This window comes from Hibiscus syriacus, unplaced genomic scaffold, assembly GCF_006381635.1.
Source record: "Hibiscus syriacus cultivar Baekdansim isolate YM2019G1 unplaced genomic scaffold, ASM638163v2 tig00110556_pilon, whole genome shotgun sequence".
NCBI lineage: Eukaryota > Viridiplantae > Streptophyta > Magnoliopsida > Malvales > Malvaceae > Hibiscus > Hibiscus syriacus.
Window position 1 is genome coordinate 243,958 of NW_024062779.1, and position 19,907 is coordinate 263,864.

The 19,907-nt window shown below is 34.1% G+C and overlaps 1 protein-coding gene and 2 pseudogenes across 1 annotated transcript; 2 read left to right on the plus strand and 1 right to left on the minus strand.

Annotated features, from left to right (window-relative positions):
- The first annotated feature begins 3,672 nt into the window (after window positions 1-3,672).
- LOC120131459 (probable F-box protein At4g22030) lies at window positions 3,673-4,998 on the plus strand. Its single transcript, XM_039148451.1, has one exon. It carries the CDS (start codon window positions 3,737-3,739, stop codon window positions 4,979-4,981), a length of 1,245 nt encoding a protein of 414 aa, XP_039004382.1. The 5' UTR covers window positions 3,673-3,736; the 3' UTR covers window positions 4,982-4,998.
- An 859-nt stretch (window positions 4,999-5,857) lies between these two features.
- Window positions 5,858-19,907, plus strand: part of LOC120131730 — a 32,852-nt pseudogene continuing 18,802 nt past the window's right edge.
- LOC120131777 lies at window positions 8,638-12,058 on the minus strand (annotated as a pseudogene).

Genomic DNA, 19,907 nt, shown 5'->3' on the forward strand with positions numbered 1-19,907 from the left:
GATATTTTTCAACTAATAATTGACTTAATTCAATGGTGCAATATTTAACTTATAATATTTGGTATTCCCATTTTCCCCTTCTGGGTTTTGGCTGTTTTGGTTCGATGTTTATAGGGACTGCCGGGGTCATTTTGGAATATTGGAAAGCCAACCAAATTCCAAACTTCTAATACAGTTTAACCTACCAAGTTTTAACACACTTTTAACGGACCTAACTATCTTTAAATAGGAAAAAAATGTAGGATGCATCTCGTTCATTGTAATTTATTATTAATTTTATAGGGTAGAATTTATAAATGGTCATTAAATTATGTCAAAATTATTTTTTAATATTTAACTTTTAAAAGTTACATGATAAATATTAAATTTTAATTTCGTTACAAAATAGACACAAAATCATTAAGAAATATCTCATTTGACTCTTCAATTATAATTAAAAATTAATTTTTTTAATCTAAATAATTTTTATTAGGTTCGTTGAATTAAAAATAAAATAGATATAGATAAAATAAATATCATCTTTTAATTTTATATTATAAATATTAAATCTGTATCATATAAATTAAAAATTATTTGATATGATATTATAATATTATGGATGTATGATTTTTAAATTACATTTAAATTTGTTTTAAATAAAATTTAAAAATAAATTATTTTCAAATATTTTAAAAAAATTAAAATTTCTAATTTTTTAGAATTACTACTTAAAAATGTTGAAAACTATTAAAAATAAAATTTTATTTATAATTGAGAGACTAAATAAGATATATTTCATTAATTTAGTATATTATGTCACCCTTAATAAAATTTAAGGATTGTTATTTTTTTAACAAAACTCAAAGTTTAGTGTTCATTTTGTAATTTTTAAAAATTCAACATTAAATAAAATCGATTTTAAAAAAATTATAACTATTTATGAATTTTTCCCTATTTTATATTAGTGGTGCATTTCAAAAAATATCACTCATAGTAGACTCGTCGTTAAATAGACCCCAATAAGATTTATCTTATATGTAATAAGTTGCTACAATATTTCTACGTAACCTATTCTTTAAGGTAAAACTCGTAATTTCATAAACATTGGCCAACAATATCATACAAAACGGCTTAAGTAATTTATTGGTTACCACTAACCACCCTTCAATGAATATTTTTCATAGTAGATTCATCTTTTTATTTATCAATATTTTCTTCTCTCTATCTACCCATTGATGGATGGACCAAATCCTTGACCAGGGCAAACGGTGGGAAATTAGTTTTAAGGACATGTAACTCTCATATTGTAATTACATTAAAGTCGATCATCAAGAATCATAAACACTAGATTTAAGAAAGCGTACCTGAATCTATAACTAGAAATCACCTAAAAGGTTGAGATCTCGAAGATTGTCTTTAGTTGAGATATTCCAAGAAGATGGAGTTTTATTTAGTATAAACTCTCTTATAGACAGAGATTAGAAAAAATTATCTATTTATTGGGACCATATCATCCTTATATAATTAATTAAAGAATTGGTTATTATATGTAATTATAAATCTATCTCTCATCAAATTATAAATACAACTTTAATAATATATATACAATTTTAATTTCATGATACTTCTAATACTTTATAGTTTATATAACATAATTATTTACTTAAATTTATGTCATATATTATGATAATATACATTAGAATATGTATCTATAATTATGAATTTTAATTCAGCGTTTAGTAATTTGTGTAAAAGGGTATTTGTATGTTGGAGCAATCTCCATTATTGTTAGGTCACGGGTGTTAAATCTTGAAATCTCGTTACCCTTTTTTCTTCCCGTCGAAAATTTTCGTTCATTTCGACCAATGTATCCCTTTGTCACAGGTTATTTGTTTGAATTGACCACAATTTCCAACGCTAGCGGCGTTTATTATTCGATTTTAATTGTATTACGATCGAATAGAATCAGTAGGTCACTAAATTAGTTCAGTCGAGAAATGATTAATATTTTTTTTAATATTCGGTTCGAAATCGGTTAATTAACCAAATGAACATAAATTATTAAAATCTTATATATATATATATATATTATAAACATATTTTAAACTCAAACCCATTAAAAATTAATACCCATTATTTCTTAATCACACTAGACTTATTAAATTATCAATACCTAACTAATTTTTAATTCAAATAAACAAATATACATATGTTATATTTAAATTAATCTAATTATAAAAAATATAAAAAATCGATTAATTCAGTTAACCGACCGAAATAACTGAACTTTATTCGGTTCAATTAATATTTTTTTTTAAAAAAATTCAGTTCGATCAACGGTTAAAAAAAATCAATTAATTGATAATTTAATTTGATCGAGGACCCAAATTAATCGTTTGAATATCCTTAATTTCTTTTTCCATAAGCTATTCGCATAGCTTATGGAAGGCTAATTCATCCGGTTGACTATTGGGATTGGGGTTTTGAGAGGGAATAAATGGGATTGGAAGAAATATTTTCAAACATATTTTCTTAGGAAGAGGAAAAAGTCAAAATATTATCCAAATAACTCAATCAATTAATCTCTTTTAACTATTCAAATTGGAATAGTATTATTTTAAAATATGGCTTCTTACTTGAGGTTTAATTTTCTTTTTAAGGGATCGTAAAATATTATTTTACACACACATATAATTCATCTCAAAGTTAAATAATGTTTTTACGAGTGTGCAAATTCGGATACCTAAAATATTGATCCATATTAGAGTTTAAAATTTATTTTTACAAAAAAATTAAATTTAAATTTTATAATTTAATGTAATTTATTCGATAGTCCTACTATTATATATAATTACTCGTACACAATAAAAAATTAAATATTCTGATTTTTATTGGGTTAGATATTTAATAGGCTAAATGGTATATAAAATCTAAGAGTCCAATTTTTTCGGATAATTCAAAATTAGAATTTATTCAATTTGTATCCGATCCGATTATTCAAAAAAATTCAAATATTCAATTTGAATTGTCAAAAAAAATTAATCGAATATCTAAATTTTTGGATTTAATCACCAGATCTAATTAGGAATGGGCATGGGTCGGGTTGGGTCAGGTTTTTGGTCCACCCGACCTGACCCGAGAACAAGGGAGCCTCCACCCCAGACCCAATCAAATATATAACTTAGAAACTCGACCGACCCGAAATAATAATAAAAATATTATTTTTATTCAATATAACAATAACTTAATTAAAAAAATTATATATAGAGGGGTATTATTATAATTATACCTAAATATATAAGGTAAAATTATATATATTTTTTTGGTCAGGTCTGATTATTTCACCATAAATCTGAATCTGACACGACTCAAATATAACACTTAAAAAAACTGACTGAACTCGGCCATAGCACAATTTTTTTAAAAAAAAAAACCAATCCGATCGAATAGGTCTCATGCCCATCCCTAAATCTAATAGACCGAATCAGATTTTTTACGCCCCTGATTGTTTTACCACTTCCCGATCCGAAATGAGAAATAATCTAAAATGCGAATAGGTCAGACAAAAAGCTCTTTTGAATTCAATTCAATCACTCGGTCAACATGACTTGATATCGTCAAATCTATTCATCGCCGCCTGTGTTGGTCGCTATAGATACAGCTTTTCATCCATAACATCTGCAAACAAATCTCTTCAAACTTATTTTCCAATACAAATTCACAAGCAGAAGATATCTTGAAGAATAAACGGAGTCACATGGCTTCTTTACAAGCTTCTAATTTTCTACTCTCTTCTTCTCCTTCAAAGCAGATCCGTGCCGCTCTATCTGTGCCAAAGCTTCCATCGATTAGGTTGTCAGTTCCGAAAGTAGCAACCAAAGGATTGTCTGCGGATTTGATTGCCAGGGATGGGTTCATCAACACTATCCCATTTGAAAAGAATGTTATTGGGACACCTTTGGTTGAAGAAAGCTCATCGGTTTCAATGGCTACCATACAACTTCATGCTATCTTAGAGTCCATTGCCGATAGAGTGGAGATGCACAACAACGTCGGGCAACAACGGGAAAACTGGAACACCCTTCTTCTTAACTCCATCAACATGATCACTCTCACCGCCGCTACCATGGCTGGTGTTATGGCAACCGGCGGCGCTGGGGTTTCTGTTCTGAGTTTGAAGGTTGCATCGACTCTCTTGTTCTCTGCAGCCACGGGAATGTTGATGTTGATGAACAAAATCCAACCCTCGCAGCTTGTGGAAGAGCAACGTAATGCAACCAGATTGTTTAAGCAGCTTCAGAGAAAAATAGAAACCCTACTTTCTATCGGCTCTCCAAGCAAAGAAGACGTGAAAGATGCTATGGAGAATGTCTTGGCCCTCGATAAAGCTTACCCTCTTCCCTTACTAGGTGTAATGCTTGAAAAATTCCCGGAAAGTTTAGAGCCCGCTGTTTGGTGGCCTAAGGTCCAATCTCAGAAAACAAACAAACAAGTCGTTGAAAGCAATGGATGGAGCGAGGAGCTGGAAATGGAAATGAGAGAAGTGGTTGAGGTGATTAAGAGAAAAGACAGTGAAGATTACGAGAGACTAGGCAATAAGGCATTGAAGATGAACAAAATTTTAGCTGCCTCAGGGCCAATACTGACTGGAATTGCAGCTTTAGGATCTGCCTTTATGGATTCGTCCAATGGTCCTTGGGCAGCAGCCGTTGCAGGAGCTTTAGCTTCAGCAGTTAACACTTTGGAGCACGGTGGTCAAGTCGGTATGGTGTTTGAGATGTATAGGAACAACGCCGGCTTCTTCAAACATGTGCAAGAATCTATTGAATCAACTCTGAGTGAAAGTGAGTTGGGTAGAAGAGAAAATGGGGAGTTGTTTGAAATGAAGGTGGCGTTGCAATTGGGAAGAAGCTTAACGCAGCTGAGAGATGTAGCCAAAAAATCCAGTTACTCTCGTATAGAAGGAAGTCCCATTGATGAATTCGCAAGCAAGCTGTTTTAATCCATATATTCAAGATCAAAACATGTGCATATGTATAACTATTATTCTTTGATTCATTTAGTTAACCACTGGTTCACTGATAATTTTTTTTGTACACTTTTGTAAATATATGGAAACTTGAAAATATACTTCCTGGCTCGTGCATAGAAATCAATGTGTATTTTTTTCTTTAAAGTTGATTATTTGTTTGGATTTTGCATTCTACACTTCTTCAACAAAACAAAAAAGAAAGAACTGTATAAATGATGTGAGAATATTGAAATTTCAAAGTAGAAGAACTGAATATTTCAATCAGGTAATAATATATAACAACTGGATGTTGACATTTTGACTCTTCGAACTGTTTTTAAAGGATTAAGAGAAGTGTTCATCATTGTATGCTTGGACTGGGTTCGGGTCAAAAATTTAATCCCAATTTGTTATTTCAAGTGGGCTAACTAGTCTCTGAGTTCAACGTTGTCTGGTCTGAGTATGCCATGAGCCAGGGGTGGATGTACGTGGCTCCTTTAGGGATCACTGTACACCAATGATTTTAAAGAAAGTGTTAAATTTAATTTAATTTATTAATGAGAAAAGAAAAAAATAAGAAAATATGTATACTCAAATTTTATAGAATAAAGTACTTAAATTTTGATTTTTTTTTTAATTTCTAGATCCGTTAATGACATCAGCATCCACCGACTGATTGATAAAGGATCCACGAAGGCTGCCGCTTGATCGTATAGCTCCAAAGTCCTTTCAGCACCACTCGCTGACGATGTGGTTTTGTTGGCTATTTGTTTTTGTGGATTTTGCAGACAAACCCCCCTCCACCCACTATACTACCTATGAGACCATCTCATCATTAATAATAATAGCATTACCAATATCTTTAGTTTTTTATGTAGTAATATCGTTCACCCATATATAAAAGGCTATCCTTTTTTTCAATCTTTTAGCAGAGCAATCATCTCTTGCGCTCTTTGGGAGTTTTGAAGAAGAAAAACGCAGGGAAGGGTTCTTTGTAAGCCTTTTCCATGGTCCTGTTTTGTCTTATGCATTGATATTTTTGTCTTTAAAATCCTGGTACCATTATTCTTTGTCCTTGTGGTGTTTGCGGTGAATTTGATTTTGATCTTTGGATACTGTGACAGCGTAGGTTTCTTTTGTTAAACACCCTTTTCTGTTTCGATGGTTTGCATCTAAAAAACTTTGGTACAATGGCGAGTATTCGTTGGAGATGATCTGGTTGTTTGTTGCATGTCTTGAACAGCTCAATGCTGATTTCTAGATCGTTTTGGATCATCATCTGTAAAGAAATTCGTATGATATTTGATTAGTAATATGATGGTGGTTTGTAAACATTGAAATTGGAATGATTCATGGGATTGCCTGTGTGTTTTGAATATAGAAAGCATTTCCATTGAATTACAACACGTTTCCATTCTATTTGCCTCGTACATGAATGACGTTCTTTTTTAACCCTCGGCATTTCTGACAACTTTTTTAGATGAGCATTGCACAATGATGTAAATGTCGGTTTAGAATGTTCTAAAATGGATTTCATTTTTCACTGCTTTTGCCTGTTGATAGTTCTTCGATCGTGTGTAACATCTGTTGAACTTGCGTTTCCTTACACGACTGAGCATTACAAGATTGTGTTATTGCTTATTTCTGGAAGATACTCTTCATCAGATATTTCAACTTTAGAAGATGAGGGGAAGTCTTTGGCATCTTGGGCAATCGGTTACACGTCGTCTTACGCAAACTGACAAGAAGGCCATAGCTCGTCGGTTCTTTGCTTCAGAGGCTGATCTGAAAAAGACTGTACTTTATGACTTCCATGTTGCTAATGATGGGAAGATGGTCCCATTTGCTGGATGGAGCATGCCGATTCAGTACAAGGACTCGATCATGGACTCTACGGTAAATTGCAGGGAGAATGGAGGCCTCTTTGATGTATCCCATATGTGTGGGCTGAGCCTTAAGGGAAAGGAATGTGTTCCATTCCTCGAAAAGCTCGTCATTGCTGATGTTGCTGGACTTGCCCCTGGAACGGGAACGCTAACCGTCTTTACAAATGAGAAGGGAGGGGCAATTGATGATTCTGTGATCACCAAAGTGAAGGATGATCACATATACCTGGTTGTGAATGCAGGCTGCAGGGATAAAGATCTGGCACACATCGAAGAGCATATGAAGGCATTCAAGTCCAAAGGTGGTGATGTCTCGTGGCACATCCATGATGAGAGATCTCTTCTAGCTCTCCAGGTTACTCTCTAAACTCTTCTAACTGTATGTCTCTACGCCTGATTCTCTTTATAGATTCATTATTTTGCATTCTTGCAATTTGCCGGTGAATTTTGTGTCAAACATGCATGCATACTTTTGCTTCTATCTTTACTTTACTCTATGCAACTGTTCCTCCCCAATCAAATGTTCTCTTATTCTTGAACATTCGGTCTGCTTGCACTTGCAGGTTATTAAGAATTAAACAGAATGAATTGCCTGAGGCAAGTGAACTATGTTCACTTTGGCTTGTATATGTCTATCTGTGTTTTGTCCTCTCACTAGACGTAGAAAATGTAGTCTTCTGTTACCAATGACAGTTGAAACATTTGTCTGCTCTTTTGCAGGGTCCTCTAGCTGCCCCAGTTCTTCAACAGCTGACAAAGGATGATCTTAGTAAGCTATATTTTGGGGAATTCCGTATATTGGATATCAATGGTGCAACATGCTTTCTCACTCGGACTGGGTAATCTTCCTTTTTTTTTTATTAATTTGGTTGGCATGGTGATGTTATCATTTTTTTTTATGATGGCTATGGAGGGTAACTGATTGAGCTGTGTCTTTAACCTATTGATCAGGTATACCGGTGAGGATGGATTTGAAATCTCAGTTCCCTCGGAAAATGCTGTGGATCTTGCTAAAGCAATCCTGGAGAGATATGAAGGGAAGGTTAGGTTGACTGGTCTTGGAGCTAGAGATAGTCTACGACTCGAAGCTGGGCTGTGTTTATATGGAAATGACATGGAACAACATACCAGTTGAGGCTGGACTGAACTGGGCCATTGGGAAGAGGAGGAGAGCAGAAGGTGGATTCCTAGGAGCTCAGGTCATACTTAAACAACTGGAAGAGGGTCCTACTATCAGGCGTGTTGGCTTCACCTCCTCAGGCCCACCTCCTCGATCCCACAGTGAGATTCAGGACGAGAAAGGGAACAACATTGGTGAAATCACCAGCGGAGGATTTAGCCCCTGCCTCAAGAAGAACATTGCAATGGGATACGTTAAATCCGGGTTACACAAAGCAGGAACTAAAGCTAAGATTTTGGTAAGAGGAAAGGCCTATGATGGGGTTGTCACCAAAATGCCTTTTGTACCAACAAAATATTACAAGCCATCCTGAGATCAATCTGAAACCTGAGGCTCAGCTCCAACATATTTCGCTTTGCTTCTTGTGCTTGTTCTTTTTTATGTAATTTAACCGTTGCAATTAATACTAATCACTAGATTATCTGTTAACCGTCAGGGCAATGCCATAGTTTGATGCTTTATCCAGGTACCATGTGTTAAATTCCAATTTGCTCAAAATAATGATTAACATAAAAATTTAACAAACATCCTATAATCATATTATTTTTCTTATCATACTACATTTTCCACATTCATGTCATACAACCATATCCAATATGACTACCCACCGAAGATCTGATTCAAAATTTACTCAATTTCCTTTCGGAACTTACGCTTACAGGCAGGGTTTCCTCTGCTTCCTCTTTAAAACATCAAAAAATTAAAATAAATAGAGATATCAGACACCAAAACTGAAGAAACTGTAACTGATCAGGGGAATTAAAAAACTACAGCAGTCTTTTAATGATTTACGAGCACGCCAATAAATAGCAGCAGCAGTTTCTGATGTCCCCAACTGTAAAAGGGGGTTGGAAGATAGTGAGTGAGAGCACAAGATACAAGTCAAAATCAGAGATATTGTTATGAAAGAAATCATATAAAAAGCTCACCTTAGTTTCAAGGGAATGGTAATCTTTCCATAAGCTGGTGTCTTGGTCATAAGTTGTAAGTGCAGCTTCATACAACTTTCGGGCATTTACTAGAGAATCCTCATTGCCAATAGAGGCAAGATTTGACTCTAATTCAATGCAATTTTTGTATAATGCAAGACCTGAATGAGGTAGAGCCAGGAATCTACGATTGGAAGAGGACACAAAGTAAGCAATTTCTTGCATCAAATGAATTATTGGCAATACACTTATGTTAAACTACTAACTTATAAATGCAAAAGCAAAGCAGCAACCCTACTTCAAGTTCTTGGGGAGATACAATTGAGGCAAAATAAAGTAATCAAAAACATCGACTCAAGACATAATAACATACCGCTTATACACCTCTCTTGCACGTTTAAGTCCATCCTTTTGAAGGATGAAATTAACTACAGCTGAAGATAGAGAAAATTCATTCTCACTGCCACCATATTTAGCAACGGCTTTGAGAGAAAGCTCAATCATCTTCTCAAAATATTTCTTCTGATTTCCAAAGAACTTGAGAGCCTGTAGAATGAGATAGAATTACACCAGCACTTTCATACTCGTCAACTTAATTGCCTTACTGTTTCCAATGTAGTAGAGGAAGATATAAAAGTACAAAATATTAATAAGTTTTCACATATATATATATATTTATACAATGCCGATGAAAAAATATAATTAAACATGTTTAGGTAAATCATAACTTCGGTTGCAGCATGAGGGGATCCAAGTTCATTCAGCAAGGGTGATGATCAACAAACAAACATCAACTAGGGCGTGAAAGGGAAAAAAGTAAAACAAAGAAGAAAATTAATGCCAAAACATACCATTATCCACAAGCTTTCAGCTTCTGACATTGACATTTCTGTTAGAACAGTTCTAAAAATCTCAAAGATGTACAATGCATCAGCCTTGCATGGAGAGAGAGAATTCTTTGTGATACATCTAATTTCTATGGAAACCCCCAAAACCCATAATTGTAATGAATCTGAAAGTTTTCCACAGCAGAGCTTCTCTGCTACTTTCTTGGCTTCCTCCAGTCTCCCAAGTTGTGTGTGAAATGAAATATATTGCAAGCAAGTTCTTCCGTAAGACACCCCATAGTTTCAGCCTTCTCATAAACCTTCATGATATCTGTAATATAACTTGAGGTATGATTGGTTAAGGAAATCACTTCTGCTTCCCCACTCTTAGGAGCAATGAAATCCGACAAAAAATTTATATAAAATTTAAACATCGTAGCTGAAGGCACGGATTTTATCGCCTCTTCATACACCTGTACATGGCATAGAAATAATAATCATATCGTAGCTAGAATTGTACTTGGCAATATATATTTACAAGTTTCACACCTCAGCTGCCTCTTGCAACTTAGAGAGGGTGGCATCATCATTCTTCTCACCGGTACTTGGGGGTATCAGACATTTTGATGGTGTTTGTTTTCACTGTGTAAGATCTTCAAAGTTCTTATGTCTACGTCGCGTAAACCACGCGTAGACATTGGACTTCGCAGACCGTTTGTTTTTTTAGAAGACATAAACTCTTCTAACATCTGTGCGTGGTCTGCGCGGCACAAACGTAACCTTATGTCTACAAACGTCTTCTAACATCTTCAAAGAGGTTTTATATTTAATTTTATATTATAGATATTAATTTTAATATTAAATTTTTAAATAAATTAAATATTAATTTTTTAATATTATATTATATATATTTAATTTTATATCATATAAATTATTTTATATATTATTAAAATTTTATATTTATTCAGACTGCATACTTTTGATCTACCTCTTCTACCGCAGATGTCTACAAATGTAATCCGCAGACTGCAAACTTTTTACTTCTGTAAAAACAAACAACACCTTCGAGTCTTGCTAGCCAATCCCAATATTCAGGGTCAGATGAAAAGTCTCTTTTCATATCACTCAGAATCTCACCACGAAGCTCCTCCGAATCTGCCACTTCTATTGCTTCCAGTATCTCAAGAAGTTGCTTCCTGAGGCTAAAACTAGAAGGGACTGCTTGAATTGCCCCACTATATATTGTTTTAAAAATACCCGAAGCATGTTCCAAAAACAAATTTGATTCCTTCCCAGACTCTTCATCTAACCCGTGATCATTATTTTCTTTTTCTTCATCATCAAGAGACATAAACAAATCTTTATTTTCCTCTTTCCATTGCTTCTCATCAGCATTCTTATCACGGACCAAAGTTCCTTTATCCTCCCCAGGAGCAGCCTTTCGAGCTTTATCTTGTTAAGGTATGTAAGCTCCATCCTAAGATACTCTACCCAAAGGTCCTCCGAATTAGGACACACTCTCAAGCCGCTTTGCATTAAAGCACGAGCTGCTGCAACATTCAAATTATGATCAAATTCCCAAGCTGCTGCATATATCCAAACTCCTGGCAGCTTAGGATGAAACCGAATCACTTGAGCGCAACCTACAATATTCAACAAATTAAAAAACCATTCACGACTAAAACTCAATAAGTACGGCGATAAATTCTTCCTTTCCATACCTAAACAGAAACATATAAATGCATAAATTTTAAAAATGTACCTTTTTCATTCTTCCATTATTTCTCTGCCTACAAAACTCAAGGTACCGAAACCAAAGCTCCACATCTCCTTTATATCTCATCACGGCGAGTCTATATATCTCCATGATTCTCGCGACGGGGGCGAAATATGAGACCGATTTTCTAGACTTGGTCTTCTTTCCTTGGCGCACGAGTTCACGAGTCGCAGCTTTCTTACGCAGCCGGCGAAGAGCATCTAGCTGAGTCTCGTAGTCGATATAGGCAATGAAATCTTGCTTGAGAGGAGAAGGCCGCTTGAGTCGGTATTCGAACTTGCGACGTTGCTTGACTATCTCGGCGATCTCACGACGAGTGAATATACCGCGACGCTCGAGGTCATCGAGCTCGTCTACCATGCGCTCGAGACGGTATTGAACTACGTCCGCCATTGCGGCTTCGTGTTTCAGAGGAGCAGAGCAGGCGGGGTGTCTAGGGTTTAAGGATGGGGATTAGAGTTTCGTTTGGGGTTTCTTCCTTGTTCGACCGAATCTGGAGAGAGGGATAGCTTTTATTCAAATGGACTGGGGATAACTTTGATACAGATCAAAATTGAATTTGGGCTTTCTGTTTAAGCCCACATCCATGCGTTAACTTTGAGACCTTTTAATTAAAACTAGAAAGTTTTATACAAGTGTGAGTGAGTGCAGCGTTGTATCTAGGCCTAGGCTCACCTAGGCTGTGGCCACCCTCTATGCCCAAAAAGGGTAAAATACTTTAAGTCACCCCTTTCTTATTTAGTTTGGGTAAATTACACAATTTCTTACTGAATTTTATTCTCTCACATTTTTTACTCATTGTACTTTCAATTTTTCTATTTTACTCACTGAACTTTATAGAATGAATCATTTTTCTTTATGACATGACACAAACATCAAAACAACTTCGTTTTGAAAAACTAAAATATACACAAAAACGATGTCATATCAAATCTTCTTTCCTCCACCGTCGTCCACCATCAACCATCGTAGATTATGGCTGTTCGATCTCAAAATTCAGGGGTCGATTCGTCCCGACCCCTAAGTCTGAATTTGATGGGGTTTTCAGCATAAAATGTCCTAAAATCCGTGAATCTCAATTGAAATGTTTCGACTTCCTCACTTTCAATCTTCAATTCGTTGACTACGGAGCAAGTTCCGATAAAATGAAAGTCAGATTCAGACTCAAGGTGTTGAGGCGAAGCGAGCCATGAAATTCGGGAATGAACGGTCACCATCTATGTCGGTCGACGGTGGCTGGATGTGGCATCCAACCACCTTCTGTTTTTATTTTATAGTTGGATGAGAAAAATAGGAGAGAGAGAGAGAGAGAGAGTAAAGTTTAGTGAGGAAAAGTGTAATTTACACTTTATTTTTTAATTATTTTATATTAAATAAAAATACAAAATGATACGTCAACACAACGTTAGAGAGATAACGACAGAGTGATCCAAATGATTCAATCTGTAAAGTTCAGTGAGTAAATTAAAAAAATGAAAGTACATTGAGTAAAATAGGAGAGAGAATAAAGTTCAGTGAGAAATAATGCAATTTACCCATTTAGTTTTTATTTTGGTTCACTCAACTATTATTTATTTTAAATCACACTTGTCGTAACCGGTTTTTCGTTTGGGCACGAATTTTCTTGGCGGAAAAGTAATGTGAATAAATAAATGGTTTTTTATGAAATGTTTTGGAGTTGCCATCAACCTTTTTTTTGGTTAGGTAGGTCGAATACCTAAAAATCATTTTTTAAAAGAGTTTTTAAGAAAAATTATTTAAAAGATAATCTGGTCTGTGTATAACAAAAAATTCATTCTTTTTAGTAATAAAAAGATATTCATGGTCGGTTACGTTTGGGAAAGGATTAACACCCCCACAGCACCCAAAATTGGTACCCATTAATTATAAATTGTCTTTAATAATAGAATTTAAGAATTCAAATATAAATTTAATTTATGATCCTCTTATTTCATATTCAATCGAATAATTTTAAAGAAAAACATATATAAAATGATTTTTATAAATTATAAATAAAGTATTTATTTATTTAAAAATATGAGAAAATGACATCTAGTTACTTTAAGACAGCCCCTTTCTAAATATTAAAAAATAAATAAATATTTAAAATATGATAATTTTTCCTAAAAAATAATTTAAATAAAACTAAATTAAATATATATAAATTTTATAATCAAAATATTTATTTCTTTAAAATATCAGAATATGATATCTAGTTATTTTAAGACTGTCATTTCTTAATATTTAAAAATAAATAAATATTATTAATTTATAAAATTAATCAAATAATATATATTGATATGACTAAAATAAAATAATACTTAAAATTTAAAGGATAATAATAAAAATTATATTAGAATGCAACTAAACAATGACTTAAATAAATAAAATTAAAACAACATGATTAAAATGTAAAATATCTAAATTAATGGACATAATTCAAATCATTATAAAAATATAAGTATTAACAGTGTAATTTAGCCATAAATATTAATACGAGATTAAAATAAAATTAATTAAAATTATAAGGGACTAAATATGGTGTTTACCCTAAATATATAAACATATATATACGGTGACTAAATTATAAATAAAATAAAATTCGAATACTGAATTAAAATATATGAAAATTTATTGTAGTGACTAAATTATAATAAAATAAAATTAAAAGATAGAATTAAAACATATAAAAATTGATTTTAGTGGCTAAAATAGAAGTTTACAAACTTCAAATGGTTGCGGAAAGGGTTTTTCCACGTTGGAAATTACACAGACACCCCTAATCAAAACGACGTCGTTTTAATGATAGTATAAATACCCTTTAAACCGGTCCCCTTGAGCCATTTCTTCTCATTTTCTTTCTTCTCTCTCTTTCTAAGGAGAGATTTCCTCTTGTTTCTCTCTAAATGTTTCTCTCGTTGGAGAGAAATTGATCACCGGCCAGCCACCTTGCTTCAGCACCGGCAGCCGTCGTCGGCCACCACCCACGGTGGCTGGATTTTACAAAAATGCCCCAAATTGAAGCCCCGATTTTTCTAAACCCAAATCTAAGGTTGTTATAGCCTAAAGTTTTTTCAAACTTCGTAGATCTAAAAGACTCTGAAGTTTTACCTTCGGTTTTACGGTGGCTCCAGCGACGTTTGGCTCCTCGAGGGTAAGTTTCTTCACTCTCTTCTCTTTTGTTCCGGTTTTGTAGCTGTGTGTTAGTGGTGGTCTCCTCTTTCAGGTTCGATCGATGGGGCTTTTTATAGGCTCCTTTGTACTCCCTTTGGACCGGTTAAAGAAAGGTAACCCGGTGAGTCACCCACCTATGACGGTGGTAGTCTTAGGGGAGATGAGGTGTGCGGTTGATGCTTGCTGGAAGCTGCTGGAACGGGGACGTGGAGAGACTGTTGGTAGTGCTGGAAGCTACTGGAATTTACAACGTGGAGTGGCTGCTGGCAGTGCTGGAAACTGATGGAATTTGTAACGTGGAGCTGCTGGAATGATGAGGTAAAAATGGTGATTACAACTGCCCCTCTTTGCTCGTTGCTATGGAACAGGAATGGAGAAAAGACGTAAAGCACCATTTTTAGCTTGAAATGTTCAAACTTCTGAGCTATAAGCTTCTTATTATGAATTTTTCGCTCACTTCGGACGAGTTCTTCTTATTATGAACTTTTCCACTAGGAATGATGATCTATCTCCTTCTGTGATGGATTTGAAAAAGGTTGAACAATGTTGATGTTGATCTATTTCCCCCTGTGATGAGTCGAGCTAAGGTTGAACACGTTCTTCAGATTATAAATTTCTTCTTCCTTTTCAGATGAGTTCTTCAGATTATGAACTCCTGTCTGGAAATGTTGATGATGTTTTATCTCCTTCTGCGATAAAGTCAAGCAAAAGGTTGAATAAGTTCTTCAGACTATGAACTTCTTCTTCCTCTTTAGATGAGTTCTTCAGATTATGAACTCCTTCTCTTCTTCATATGAGTTCTTCAGACTATGAACTTCTTCTTCCTCTTCAGACGAGTTCTTCAGATTATGAACTCTTTTTTCCTCTTCAGACGAGTTCTTCAGACTATGAACTTCTTCTTTCTCTTCAGACGAGTTCTTCAGATTATGAACTCCTTCTTCCTCTTCAAATGAGTTCTTTAGACTATGAATTTCTTCTTCCTCTTCAGACGAGTTTTTCAGATTATGAACTCCTTCTTGAAATGTTTTAAGAAAAACAATCTTAAGTGAGATAAATTGCTATTTTGAGTGAAACTTTCTTCAACGAGAAACAGTTTGTTTTAAGAAAAACAATGTCAAGTGAGATAAATTGTTATTTCAAGTGAAACTTTCTCTAGCGAGAAACAATTTGTTTTAAGAAAAACAATCTCAAGTGAGATAAATTGCTATTTCAAGTGAAACTTTCTCCAGCGAGAAACAATTGGTTTTAAGAAAAACAATCTCAAGTGAGATAAATTGCTATTTGAAAACATCCTGCACTGAAGGTTTTATGGATGGCCCATATGACTTACAAATTTGGGAAATAGTTTACTAAGTAAGAAACTTTGGAAATCGTTTTCTTACTATTCAACAATTTTATTTTCAGAAAAAATTAAATGAGAAACTTTGGAAATTGTTTTCTCATTTTTCGAAATAACTTTTTAGTTGGGTAACATGCCCCAACTTCAAAATAATGCTTCATTTGTGGATTGCATCCATCTATTCTTCAGATGTTTGCATGATTCCTGTACTTGAGGCTTGAATTCTACCTTACACTTGTAAGGTATTTCATCATGAATCTTCTTTTTTCATATGGAAACCTGTAAAACTTCATGTTTGAATGCAATCAAATGTATCAATGTAATGCATTTTCTATTATGCAAATGATATTCTTATGAATGCATAAATGTAGAATCTCATATTGACTTCAAAGTGGTGAACTCGGTCTTCCTTTACTTAGCCAAAATGTCATTTCAGGCTGGCATTTCTAATGAACCACCTGATCCACTTGCATTTTTGTGTCTTCTTTGTCTCATTAAAGTCTCAGAAGAAATGTTTCATTTATGGAACTCTTGCTGCAGTCAGAATTATGACCTTGTTGCCCCATTTTATCATGGATAACACCAACTTTATTTGCCTGGACATGTGTAGAAATCCAATAAAGCTTTCATCTTTGAAAAAAGAATCTATCATATTTGAAAAGAGAATCTATCATCTTTGAAGAATGTAGATATAAATATGCCAAACTTAGCAGAAATTAATTAGGATAGCAGTGTCTATTCTGATTTGACTCTCGAAACACATTACAAGGAGGATTTATCCTAATCCCTTTCATGTCTCCACATCTAATTGGATCTCGAACAAAGCTATTCAGACCATATCATGTCGAGATGTTTAACAATATCCTATTGTTCAATCTTAGTTGGCTCCACTAGTTTCTTATTGTTAAAATTTTAGCTTCCCTTCTGCAGAAAGAAATCTTCATCATATCTAACTTCTAACCTTGGGGTCGAAGAAGTCAAACTTCATCTTGGGTCCATAAATGGAAATACCATATGATTGCAACATTGGTTCAGCACCATAATCAATGGTTCATAAAATATTTGACAACACATTCATCATTTCATGTGGTTTCTGCACAGATGTTCGTAAAACATTTGACAACACATTCATCCTTTCCTGTGGTTTCTGCCCAGATGGTCGTAAAACATTTAACAACACATTCATCATTTCTTGTGGCTTTTGCTTTGATTTCTCGTCAGTGAAGCTCTTTCATAGTGTTCAAAGCTTTTGTATGATGTCACAAGACCACTTGAGAACAAAACTCAGTGGGAATACAAATGAGACACTTTGGCTTACTAGCATCAAATGACTAGAATAATGCAACTGTATGATGAACAAAGTAAATATGTATAATCAGTTCCACTGTCACTGTTTCACTACTTTCATTCTTCATAGCTTTCTGTCTCATTGGATATATTTGTTCAAGTTAATGATCTTAACACATGATGATGTGGGCCTTCAGTATGCCAGTATTTGCTGATATGAATGTTCAAAATGCCTTCAAAATTGTTTCTTACTGATTTGATCCTTCAAAATGCCCCATATGAGTCATTTTTGTCTGAAATAGGCCTTCAAAATGTCCCAAATTTTCATATTGTTATGAGCTTTCAAAATGCTTCACATGGATCATTTCTAGTTGAAATAGGCTTTCAGCATGCCCCAACATTTGCTTCTTGCTAAAAAAATGCCCAAATATTCATACTGATGTGGGCCTTCAAAATGCCTCCACATGGATTTGTCTAAAGTGGCCTTTAAAATGCCCCAACATTTGCTGATACAGATGTTAAAAATGCGTTCAACATTACTTCTTACTGAGATGAGCCTCCAAAAATGCCAAATATTCGTATTGCTGTGAGCCTTCAAAATACTCCACATGGATTATTTCTGTTTGAATTAGGCATTCAAAATGTCTCAATATTCTATTTCTGGTTTAAAATAGGCCTTCGAGATGTCCCACATGGATCTGTCTGAATTGGGCCTTCAAAATGCCCCAATATTCTAAATTGTAAGGCTTACTCTCAATGTTTGTTTGATTTGAATCTCTGGTCCCGCGAGGTCCAATTTTGCTAATGCCCCATTGAGGGTACTGGTGGCTTTATTCGTGCCCCAAATTTGTTTATCTTGAATTCCCTCATTCTGGTATCGCTAAACAGCAGTGTTGTTCAGTAGCTTAAAGCTTTTCCTATTGTTACTACAAACGTTTAAGAAGTAATCAATCATTTGATAGAAATGTCTGAGATATGTGCCTCTTCTGAATGAGGTGACCATCTCATTCTTGATTGGTCAAATTCTTTCCCTTTTTATTATGCAATGGATATATGCCCTTTTTGAATAGGGTAATCGTCTTCTTCTTATCAGGCTGCTGATAATGTCACAGGAGAGTATTACAAGTTCAATTCTCCAGACTTTCTGGCTTCTTGGACCACTTGCTTTCAAAAATGTGAAGTGCTTCATCATTTTGGCATCACTTATTCTTTTCTACAATAGAGGTAGAATAGACATCAACTTGCTTCAAGGACCTTCCTCATTTTGAGACTGTTCTGTTTGAAAATGTTTTTCTTCATTTCTTTATCGAAGAATGAAAGAATTTTGTAAAGTATTGTCCATTACAGGTTCACAATTGAATCAAATCATAAAACATGAGTTTAATGAATATCAAATAAATCAACTACACTTTTAAATCAAAAAATCATAGTCATATGGCAAATGTCAAAATTATTGATTGATTTAAGGTGTAGGTTGATTCTAGTAAAGTAAGATCTCTCAGGTTAGTTCAATACATATGTCTCTTTGAACTTCCTCTAATTTGAAGAAATGGTGTTGTATTCATTTCATAGAGATACTTCTTGATTCCAGAATTTTAGGAACGTCTTTGGGATGTTTGGTGCTTTATCAAGAGCTTAAGATCATCTCTTATGTGTTGTGCACCAATCGATATTCGAGCCGCCTTTGTTTTCAACTTCATCCTCCTTTGGTTTCAAGACGTTATTTAGAAATTTTACGTCTTGAACCCTCTTTTTATCATTTTTCATATCATACATTAAAGATTTTAAAACCCATTTTTTGCAAATAAAAATCAATCCTGAGAGGCAGAATAAAATCTGAAGATAGTCTCTTTTAATTAGAAATCCATGTATGATTAGAATGGACTCGAATCCATGATGCCTTCAATTTTGCCTTGATTGACTTGGATCTGCTTTGCTACTTGTCTTTCATCATTTCTTTTTCTGGATCCCTCTTATATCTCCAACATTTCTTGCATTTCTTGTTGAATATGAATATTTGAACTAATTGCACTTGATCAACCTTGTAACTTGAGGCTCAATGAATCACCCATCTTAATTCAATTTCTTTTTTTTCTTCTTTCCTTTTCTCTCTTTCTTTTTCTTCTTTTTCATATGTTTTTTCTTTTTTTATTTCTTCTCTTTTTCTTTTCTGATGAATTAGTATATGACTTCAATTGCTTTGAGCACCTCTTTTTCTTCTTGCATTTCAGAAATTCTTTCATTATTCTTAAATTGATTGATCTTCAAGCACTTTGTATTTGATCTACCTTGTGGTATCTTGATATTTCTCACTTTATTTCACCATGATTTACTTCTGTAGCGAAATCTGGATTGATGATCTTCACTCATACGAGCAGATGTCCTCATCTTTGCCCCCTGTGGAGGGTGATAATTGGTTAGGGTTGAATCAGGAAAAAAACATTTCATACACAAATTTTTTTAAAAAAAGAGGTATCCCAAGGGGGATGAATATTCAGGATTAACTTTATTTACATGA

What these genes read in the sequence shown, in the direction of transcription:
- LOC120131459 (XM_039148451.1), top strand. Translation starts at nt 3,737, where the DNA reads ATGGCTTCTTTACAAGCTTCTAATTTTCTACTCTCTTCTTCTCCTTCA.